Raw genomic sequence first — 11,205 nt, 5'->3', positions numbered from 1 at the left:
AGACTTATATTAATCAACTAGATGTTAATAGAAATCACCACGACACAGCTTTATTCTTAGAGAACAAATATTTATTTTTTACCAAATCAAAGGAACAGGAATAGGATTGGCAAGGCTTATATAAAAGCATAAATATTTTCAAATTCTTTTAAAAAACATGACCTCATGCTTTAGCAACAGTTCAGTACGATAACAAAAACACTACATATTAAGTATAAACATTGAACTATAACAAAAATGTCATAATTGACAAGTTACACTGTAACTATAAGGCAGTGCCAGATTTTACAGAAGGTTATAATGCTAGTTTTGTCATGATGTAACAGTACTAAGAACTATATGACAAAATATTTGTTGGAACAATACAGTAGCTGAGATTTGGGTTGTATGTAAATGTGGGGGGAAAAATATATATTTATAACGGAAAAATGTGCTTGGTCTTACCTCTGTGTATTATTCAGCCTTGTTTGCTAACATATTAGTGTTTTGCTCTGAATAATGATCGCTTTTATTTATGGCACTTGGTATTACAGGGATCTCCTGACTGGAAAAGTCTATAAACACTAACCAAAGGGAACATAGACAGGGCACCTAACATAGAGCCCAGCTGCACCACAGCTCCACACCACACGAGAGCGCTGTGGCCTTCATCTCGCAGGATCACTCCAATAATCACCTTCACATAGGACAAAGTCAGGACAAATATGACCCAGGTTATGACCTAAAGATAAAGGGAGAAAGAGCACATGGAGATTATGTGAGTTTTGTTGCCATCCCAAACATTTTTAAAAGAACCATTTTGAACTGCATTTTAAACCTTTTTTCACTTTAAAGAACCTTTTGTACAGTTTAAACATTTCATGGAACGTCAACGGTTCTTCATTGAACCAGTTACTCCCAAATAAAGAACCTTAATTATTAAGAATATAAATTGTATTGCAAGTAAATTTACTTTACATATACTTAATGGAACATAAAATATGAACAGCTCAGACCAATAGAAAGCATGTGTGTAAGTCTTACGATGAGTGCTGGTCCTAGGTCATGATTGATCAGCAGAGGGCAAGGGCTTAGTGCTGCCATGGCCATTATATATGCTCCAAACCCTGTGCCGGTCACTGTCAGAACCCCCATCAGCACCAGAGACCTTCGAAATGATTTAAGAAAGCACGTTAGCCTAATGCAATTCAGACATGGAATAGTTGCATGAATATAGCGCATCCTTGTTCTCACCTTATTGGCACAAACATGGCAATGAAACAAGCCACTGGATTGGCTACTGAAGACAATGTGGCTGCAAGATGATAGGCCTGATTTCCATACGGCAAACAGGAGTAAGCCTGGACCGAGGGCAGGACTGCATTGGTCAGTGCATTTACCCAGGCCAGAACTACAAATATGAAGGCCAGCTCAGTTCTGCTGTAGGTTCCTTTCCCAAATGAACTGTGTTGTTTTATCACAGGGCTTTCTGGGAAATCCAACATGGGCCTTTGTTCTGGAGTTTCATTATTTGGGGCTTGGCTCATATCAATCTTCTCCACCCGCCGAGAATCATCAATATAACCTTTGCTCTTGTGTTCCCTTGCCACTGCTGGGTGGAAGTTGAGTAACAAGAAAGCACCCAGACACACCATCATCATCGCACTGAGGAACAGGAAGAAACCCTGTGCGGAGAAGTTGGCCGGTTGGTAGTGTGCCTGCAGTTCTCCATCGAAGCCCCAGGATGAGTTCCCCATGCTAAAGTTCGCATTTACACTTGCATTTTTGCAGTGGACCACCCCTACACCTTGGATAAGAGCTACCAGTGCTGGGACCAGGCCACTTAGACCCTCTCCAATGAAGTAGGTGGTGAGATACCGAGGCTGCAGACGCATCATGAAGGGTAGAAAGGTGACGGATGAGGTGCAGTCCACCACAGACAGCAGGAAGCTGAGGGACAGTAAGGCAGCACTGTGTTCGCCTCCTCCAATAGTAAGTCTGAGGTTCCAGAGGAACGCCATGAGGAAGGTGGCCACCACACCAACCATTACGATTGTGTAGATAACCGGCCGCTCGTCCAGCACGCCCGGTCTGAAGCGGTGCATTAGCGTGATGAAGAGAGGCCCGATGTTAGCCATCTGGATAATGATTGTGAGGTAGGAGGGAAGGAACCAACCCTCAGGAATGGAGGGGACGATCAGAGGTAGCTCCACCCACATCCCATTAATGGCCACCCATGATCCGATGCCAAAAAGGCAGGCCAACACGTGTGTGAGCAGTGACATGATGAAGGCACTGAGGTCCACACGTCAAAAAGGCAACTGGTTTTTATAGGTTATCTGGAAGATGGAAGCACAGGAGAACTAATTAGTCTTACAATAGACTTTCTATTTCTTTGACTTTAAAGTGCTGTTTTGCTGTCATAAAAGAGCAACGACACTACTTTAACATTGTACTGTGCATAACAGATAAGAGAATATTATTTGGTTGAATTACACAGGCTTTCCGGGAGACATGTGTGTCATGTTCTTTAACGTTCTGCCTGGAAACAAAGATGCTGTGATGCCAAACCTCCTCATGAAAGAAGAGAGCTGTTGTGTTTACTGTAACTGTATTTTTTAGGATCAACTAAAAGATGGATTTTCAAAAGTATGTGAAATATTTAAAGTCTGCGGAATATAATCTTTAACATACGTCCAAGAGTTTTACACTGCAGTCTGTTATTGTGGGGACATTTCCCTGCCCCTAAACATGATGCGGCACAAAATAAACCGTAATTTGAAGCGTTTCCACCGCAGGAACTTACCCAGGAACTAGGGACTTTGGCCTGGTACTTGGTGTATTTCCACCGCAGGAACCAGGAACTAAATAAAGTTCCGGGTAAAAAAATGCCCCTCAGAAAGTCCCTGCTGGTACTTTTTCAAAGTTCTGGAACTTTCGGGGGCGGGATTTGGGCGCTAAACATCCTGATTGGTTGAGTTCACGCAGCATTGGTTGAGTTCAACCACCATTTATTCGGATCATTTTCAAAATATTACTGTTATTGTGTCATGAAATGTAATTTTAAAAGTATTCCAGGGGGGAATGTAGTTGTTTAAAACTCAAATCTGTGGTTTATTTATATAGACAGCGCCTATTTAAATATGTGTTTCACCGATCTCGTAGACGGTGAGCTCCACTCGATCAGCGGGAGCTCAGTCCTCATGTGTCCCGCGAGAGCAGCCTCACCTGGGCTAGACCTTCTGATATGTGCCGCTGGCTCTGATGTCTCTTTAGTGGTTAAACATAAAATATAATTCATTTTGGGTAAATCTAACAGGTTATCTTTGGTCTGTATTCAATTTATCTATATGTTGGACTGTCCTTTCAAAGCAGCCAAGGTCCCCAGACCTTCAGCCATTAGTCTACACGAGACTAACACAATGCTATTGTGGTTTCAAGGTGTTTCTAAGCAATTGATAGGTTGTTTTTAGTGGTAGATAGTGTTAGCTCTAATTTTATTTACTTCCCTTTAGTGAGTCACATTTTCACTGCTATTGAATTCTTGCAGTTCTCTATTATATTTTCTGGGTTTGGTAATTTTTGAAAATCCACTCTGAATCAGAGATGTCACATGACCTTTCCCATTCAAATCTACAGTACTAAAAACAAACCGATTACACATAAACTCACCAGACTTAATACTACACCAACAATTCCAGTAATTACCGCTGTATACACTCCCTGATCACGTTCCTTGTTTTATGACATAACCATTTCCTTCAGCCTGATTAATTCAGCCCATTCACAATAACCAGTTTGTGCTCATACCAATGGCTAACAACTCTTCCGTGCCCTTCAATCTCCTTTGGCTCTTTGGTTTACAGAACACCACTTCTAGTGCATTAAACTGGATAATCTTACAAACACACACACACACACACACACACACACATCCCACCTGATTGTCCTGAGGTTTCAGTACATTCTGACAGCCGTTTCATCAGCCTTCAGTATGTGAGTTTGAGCGCTGTTTTTCTTGCTCTTTATGTTCCTGTTCGTTCTAAAATTCACCGGATGGTAATGAGAGCACACAGGCGCGAGCTGTGAGAAGCAGGGGTGCTTTATCGCAGTGGGCTAACATTCAAAACCATGTGCTCGGCTTTCCCGGCGAAGGGGTGAACAGAGAAAGCAAGAGTAAGCATGACGCAGTAACCCCTCCCTCTCTCTCTCTCTCTGTCTCTCTCTGTCTCTCTCTCTCTCTCTCTCTCTCTCTCTCTGTCTCTCTCTCTCTCTCTCTCTCTCTCTCTGTTCTGTCTCTCTCTCTCTCTGTCTCTCTCTCTGTCTCTCTCTCCCTCCCTCCCTCCCTCCCTCCCTCTCTCTCTCTCTCTCTCTCTCTCTCTCTCTCTCTCTCTCTCTCTCTCTCTCTCCCCCTCCCTCCCTCTCTCTCTCTCTTTCTCTCTCTCTCTCTCTCTCTCTCTCTCTCTCTCTCTGTCTCGCTCTCTCTCTCTCTCTCTCTCTCTCTCTCTCTCCCCCTCCCTCCCTCTCTCTCTCTCTTTCTCTCTCTCTCTCTCTCTCTCTCTCTCTCTGTCTCTCTCTCTCTCTGTCTCTCTCTCTGTCTCTCTTCTCCCTCCCTCCCTCTCTCTCTCTCTCTCTCTCTCTCTCTCTCTCTCTCTCTCCCCCTCCCTCCCTCTCTCTCTCTCTTTCTCTCTCTCTCTCTCTCTCTCTCTCTCTGTCTCTCTCTCTGTCTCTCTCTCCCTCCCTCCCTCCCTCTCTCTCTCTCTCTCTCTCTCTCTCTCTCTCTCTCTCCCCCTCCCTCCCTCTCTCTCTCTCTTTCTCTCTCTCTCTCTCTCTCTCTCTCTCTCTGTCTCGCTCTCTCTCTCTCTCTCTCCTAGCAAGCTTGACATTGAGCTGAAGCAGGAAGTGTATCTTATTACTTGACTGAGGCTGAAGCAGCTGACATTGAAATGATCCTTTAACTCTCAATGTAAACTCTGGCAACAATAACACCCTGATCTGGTAACTCCCATTACTTTCCTGCAGAGACCTATACTTGACAATAGTTACAAATATAATTGTATTTATTTATGTCTATTTACTTAATATGTGTTAAACAACATACAAATGCAGCTCACAGTTTAATATTTATCTTAACAGTTTTGGGAGGAACACATTTAATGACGGAGTTGGGACTTTTTTTTTTGCATTGTGTTGACTGAGAAAACAGTCGAATTATCCTGAATTAACCCTATAATCAAAGTCTCTCAGTATGATAAAGTCACACAATCTTTGGGGAAAAGTGTGTTTAACTGTGTTGAATGTGCAATTGTATTGTGCTTCAAATCTTAAAAATACATTTAAAAAGCTGTATTAGCAGACTAAATAATATGAATGAAATAAAAGGCTACTTGAGTGAACTGAACTGTTTCTTAACACATCTGAGTAGACTTTAAAAAGTGCACTTTGTAATAGTATTAAATTAAAAGTTTAGTTTAAAGTACATTTTAAAATAATTATGTTTTTGTCATGTTTTAAAGAACATAACATAAAGACTAACATACTAATGCACATGTACAGTAGGCCTACTTGATTATAATTTTAGGAAGGTCACTTGATATATTGAAAATTAATATATATATATATATATATATATATATATATATATTAAAAAAGTACTAAATTACAACTTTACAAATGTGTTATTACAAATGTACTTAAACGCATAACATGCAAGTTTCAACAGAAATAACTTTAAAGTATATTTGTGTTTATTATAAATGTTTGTCAGTACATTTATAATAAAGTTCAACCATATTTCAAAGACAATAAAAGAAATTTTGAAAATACATATAATTATGTACTGTACTTACATCCTAATTAAGAGAGCCAGAATGCACTATTTGCATTTAATATAAATTTAAATTTAAATTTAAACTATAAAACATTTGTACTTAATTGCAGTTAATTAATGGCTAAATATATATGAGAGGTAAATGAATAAAAAAATATATGTGTGATATATATGAAATTTTCACAGAATCCATTTCAAAATCTTTTCAATAAACCTGTATCATTTGTTGCTTTCATTACAAAAAATAAACAACTAACTGTACACACAAGTGCTCATTAAATTACTTTTAAAGTAGTCTTTAATTATTTATTGTAGTCACAATAGCATGTTGATGACAGTGGCTCTGTCATTCACCACCTGTTACTCAACTCATGTGTTACGTGATGCTTTTTAAAAATCTTTCTTTCAAATGGGTTTTGTGTCCTCTAAACACAACACTCTTATTGTATTATGTTGACTCTCACTCTATTATTACCAAAATCAAAATGTGCAAGCTTAATGAGATCCTGAAAGCCTTTACTGTCACACATTGGGAACCTACACACATGTGAAGCACATTCATGAATTATTTACAAACTCTGAGAAACAACTGTTATTTGAAAAAGAAAATTACATGGGGCAAAGGTTTGTAGAGCCATTGTGACACTGGAACTGCTCTGATCACTGATTTGGGCTCCATTACTCCTGAGGATTTCTAATAAATGCAAGCATTCTTTAAGGGATAATTCAGTTTAATTCAAGTATTAAAATTTTTTTTTTCACTTATTTTATTTATTGTCCTTATTCTCATGTTATTCTCAATTGTTAGATAAAAATAGTGCCCCAAATGAATACATGTGAAAGTTCTCTGTAGACCACATATAAAAGGTTATTTAATATAAATGACTTTTTCTCAGTAACCCACATTTTCAGACACTTTCAGACACATTTTATGCTGTATAAAGTATAATCAAAGGAGCTCAATATTCCTCTGAACAGAGTAATTTTGCATGATGCTGCATCCACAAGCATCTAATAGGAGACCGTTTAAAGTCCAGTTTTGTTTTACTGTTTGTTTGTTTTTTGTTGTTGTTGTTGTTTTTTTGTTTTTTTTTTTGCTCAGCAAACTATAAATGTAACATTATTTAATGCACCAACATCTAGCTGTCATTTGTAACGATAATAATAATGTCTCTACTGTTGAGACATGCTGTAAATATTTACATTTATGCATCTGGCAAATTATATTAATCAAAAGAGTTCAAATGAATTTAATGTATAAATCACAAAATCTGAGTGTTTAAGAAAGATGGCAGCAATCGGGGCATAGCTGCATGCACCAGCCGAGCAGCTGCCATTGAAATGAACAGGAATCCTAACAGATAACTTAAAAGTGCATCTTTAACACATAAGTAATATGTGTTAATTTAATATTGTGTTTATTAATATTTAATCCAAAAGCAGTGCTTTTCATATACTGTTGGTTCACACATTCTGATGTAATATTCAAGACAAATGTAAGTTCATCCAGTGCATTTTAACACATGATTGCTGACCTAAACATCTTAATTTTTAAAGTTTTTGTAAATGACGTTCTCTAGAGTTGTCTGAATAATTACAAATAACTGAATAAACATAGTAATATAACTAAGCACATTGTTTCTCGGTACAAAGTATCCGGCAATGTGCCAGACACATTCTCAGAATTTTCTAGCAACACTAATGTAAATCTTGTCAGACTTGCTGAAGGAATCTGAAATCCTCCCATCATTGTTTTCATCATGCTTGTTTACTCACCTGGTGTGTTCATCAGGGTTATCGATGTTGACAGCCAGCGCTCTGGATGTAAGACTTTAAAAGATGACGAGTACAGCAGCTCAGAAAGGACGAAGTGTCGATCTTCTCCATGAGGAGGCGTCCACAACGACCACAGAACAGTTTAGCTGAAGGGAATAGTTCACTCAGTATTACTCCCTTCATGTCATCCCAAACACACATGACTCTTAAAGCAAACCTTTTAATACAACAGATCATAGTTACCATGTCTATCAAGCTCCGAAGTGAAAAAGAAAAACACACCGCTTATGAAAAAGAGCACTTGTTGAGGAAATAATATACTTATATGTGAACTGGATTTATGTTTTAAGAAACTTAATCACATGTTATTTACAATTAAGTGAAAATGAATCATAGCTTAAATTTATATCAAAACAGCTGAACTTAAGAGTGATTCTTGACCAACTTAAGTAGGACTTAAGTACATCTTTATATGTCATTTCATAATTACCTCTATTGTTTATTGATATGCTTAAGTGTTATTGTCGAATAGCATTCATGATAGACTAAAATATACTTTCTACTGAAACTTGTATGTATTTAAATATATTTGTAATGACACGCTTGGAAAGAAGAAGTTGTAATTTAGTGCATATATTATTGAATAAAGGTAAAAATTATAATCAATTACTTCATGTGCTTTAGTTTGTTAGTCAACACATCAAAATAAGTGTATTCTTTAAAACATTACAAAATATATATATATTTTAATTTTGAAATCATTGCAAATTTTTTTTTAAGTTAAGTAACAAGTGGCTATTCTTTACACAGAGCTATCACATGTCAGGAAGACAGGGATCTACTCATATGATATTTGAATGTTGTTTTTGGAGCCTGATTAAAACGTGGTCGCTCTAAACTGTCTTCGTATGGAAAGTTTGTTAGATTAACATTTTTAGATGTTTCTCTTTTCACAGTTTTATGCGCATTGCATGTTGTCAAGTAAATTTCTGTGAATGATTTCTTTGAAAAGTTCTCTGACACTGATGTGTTCTGGCTCTGAACAACAGCTCCACGGTCACTTGTTAAGATCTGCTCCTCCAAGGCCTCGCAGTGAGAGCTGTCAGTGTTTATAATATCCTGGAGCAGTCGTAGTTTGTAATCACACAAAGAATGTTGAGGCTAGAGAAGATCATTTCAGAAGAAACAATTCCCAAAAAACCTAAAACAGTCCAGTGTGAGACACAGCAGTATGAGCACATATCATGAGCAACTTGTGTAAGTTTTACAATACCATTTTGTAAAAATATCCTGCCAGAAAAAAATATCTAGAAAAAAGAAAACAACTGGTAGCTGTGTAAACAAAACTTTACATTTGACAGTTTAAAATGGTAATTATGGAGTTATCAAGGCAACACTTATTATTAAAATCAGTTTTTACCTTTATAAAACAAAAAAAGGATTAGAGTTATCAAGGCAAAACTTATTAAAATCAGTTTTTACCTTTATAAAACTGACAATCATCTTAAAGAAACACAGGTTGCCAAGAGCAAAACACACGATTAATCAAAACTCATTACAAGTAGTTTTTCCAAAAGCTGAGGTAAAAACTAACATATAGAAGGGGCAAACAGACAAAATATTTAAAAACTCTAAAATAATGCAATGAACATTAATTTAACAAGACATAACACAAAACCCTAATGCACATATCTGATAATGTATAATTAAGGAACAGTCATTTTAATAAAAACCATTAAATGTGTTTTTTTTTCTCTTTAAAGATGGCTTGTTCTTTTTCACTTCCAAAAACACATTTAATGTAATTTTAGAGTAAAATTGTAGGTCTTACAAATTTTCACCATACATGTATATATACAGGTGCTGGTCATATAATTAGAATATCATCAAAAAGTTAATTTATTTCACTAATTTCATTCATAAAGTGAAACATGTATATTATATTAATTCATTACACACAGACTGATATATTTCAAATGTTTATTTCTTTTAATTTTGATGTTTATAACTGACAACTAAGGAAATCCCAAATTCAGTATCTCAGAAAATTAGAATATTGTGAAAAGGTTCAATATTGAAGACAACTGGTGAATCAGATAATTAACTCAAAACACCTGCAAATGCCTTTAAATGGTCTCTCAGTCTAGTTCTGTAGGCTACACAATCATGAGGAAGACTGCTGACTTGAAAGTTGTCCAAAAGACGACCATTGACACCTTGCACAAGGAGGGAAAGACACAAAAGGTCATTGCAAAAGAGGCTGGCTGTTCACAGAGCTCTGTGTCCAAGCACATTAATAGAGAGGAGAAGGGAAGGAAAAGAAAAGATGTGGAAGAAAAATGTGTACAAGCAATAGGGATAACTGCACCCTAGAGAGGGTTGTGAAACAAAACCCATTCAAAAATGTGGGGGAGATTCCCAAAGAGTGGACTGCAGCTGGAGCCAGTGCTTCAAGAACCACTACGCACAGACGTATGCAAGACATGGGTTTCAGCTTCGCATTCCTTGTGTCAAGACACTCTTGAACAACAGAGAGTGTCAGAAACGTCTCGCTTCAAAAAGAACTGGACTGCTACTGAGTGGTCCACAGTTATGTTCTCTGATGAAAGTAAATTTAGAATTTCCTTTGGATATCAGGGTCCCAGAGTCTGGAGGAAGAGAGGAGAGGCACACAATCCACGTTGCTTGAGGTCCAGTGTAAAGTTTCCACAGTCAGTGATGGTTTGGGGTGCCATGTCATCTGCTGGTGTTGGTCCACTGTGTTTTCTGAGGTCAAAGGTCACAGTCATATACCAGGAAGTTTTAGAGCACTTCATGCTTCCTGCTGCTGACCAACTTTATGGAGATGCAGATTTCATTTTCCAACAGGACTTGGCACCTGCACAAATACCAAAGCTACCAGTACCTGGTTTAAGGACCATGGTATCCCTTATTGTGAAGAGGAAGATGTGATGTGTCAGAGCCAAGAATGCAGAAGAGCTGAAGGCCACTATAGAGCAACCTGGGCTCTCACAACACCTGAGCAGTGCCACAGACTGATCGACTCCATGCCACGCCGCATTGCTGCAGTAATTCAGACACAAGGAGCCCCAACTAAGTATTGAGTGCTGCACATGCTCATACTTTTCATTTTCATACTTTTCAGTTGGCCAAGATTTCTAAAAATCCTTTCTTTGTGTTGGTCTTAAGTAATATTCTAATTTCCTGAGATACTGAATTTGGGATTTACTTTAGTTGTCATCGAAACTTAGTTGTTATAATCATCAAAATGTGTGTGTGTGTGTTTGTGTGTGTGTGTTTCTTTTTACCTTACAATTTCACTTGGTTTTCTTTCTTTTTTATTTATTTAAATTGAACAAAAATCAGTGTATTCATGTACTTAATCAAATTCCTGTTTGCTCCTCTTTCTGCCAAATGATTTGTCATAGTATTTGTTGTCCCTCATCATAAGAAAAGAAATTTAATCTGTTAAGTTTAAGCAGATTTCCTTTAACGTCAAAACACAACATTAAATGTGTAAATCTAAATATGGCACAAACAGTTGTGAAAAATCAATATGGAAAACTCCTTATTACCACAGTACATCAGCCTGGGTCTTTTCTTAGCACTGAATTTTGCAA

General features: G+C 37.5%; 1 protein-coding gene across 2 annotated transcripts; it reads right to left on the bottom strand.

Annotated features, from left to right (window-relative positions):
* Positions 1–48: 48 nt before the first annotated feature.
* On the bottom strand, positions 49–7,722 carry zgc:91890 (solute carrier family 52, riboflavin transporter, member 3-B). 2 transcript variants are annotated; one of them, XM_052578594.1, is made up of 4 exons: positions 7,586–7,722; positions 1,234–2,318; positions 1,024–1,147; positions 49–721 (listed from the first exon to the last, which is right to left on the bottom strand). In XM_052578594.1, the coding sequence occupies exons 2-4, from the start codon at positions 2,262–2,264 to the stop codon at positions 509–511; spliced, it is 1,368 nt and encodes a 455-aa protein (XP_052434554.1). In that variant the 5' UTR covers positions 2,265–2,318; positions 7,586–7,722; the 3' UTR covers positions 49–508. The 2 variants fall into 2 exon arrangements, with proteins under 2 accessions (XP_052434554.1, XP_052434553.1); XM_052578593.1 differs by lacking the exon at positions 7,586–7,722 and adding an exon at positions 3,920–4,153.
* Positions 7,723–11,205: the final 3,483 nt, after the last annotated feature.

The sequence above is a fragment of the Carassius gibelio genome, chromosome B16 (assembly GCF_023724105.1).
Source record: "Carassius gibelio isolate Cgi1373 ecotype wild population from Czech Republic chromosome B16, carGib1.2-hapl.c, whole genome shotgun sequence".
Taxonomy (NCBI): domain Eukaryota; kingdom Metazoa; phylum Chordata; class Actinopteri; order Cypriniformes; family Cyprinidae; genus Carassius; species Carassius gibelio.
The sequence above is the reverse complement of the archived record's forward strand: the minus strand, read 5'-3'. Positions and strand labels throughout refer to the sequence as shown.

Bases quoted from the DNA above. Each gene is read 5' to 3' on its own strand.
- zgc:91890 (XM_052578594.1), bottom strand. From the start codon at position 2,264: ATGTCACTGCTCACACACGTGTTGGCCTGCCTTTTTGGCATCGGATCA. The intron at 1,148-1,233 runs GTGAGAACAAGG...ATCATTTCGAAG, and splicing joins GCCATGTTTGTGCCAATAAG to GTCTCTGGTGCTGATGGGGG. The intron at 722-1,023 runs GTAAGACTTACA...CTTTATCTTTAG, and splicing joins ACCTAGGACCAGCACTCATC to GTCATAACCTGGGTCATATT.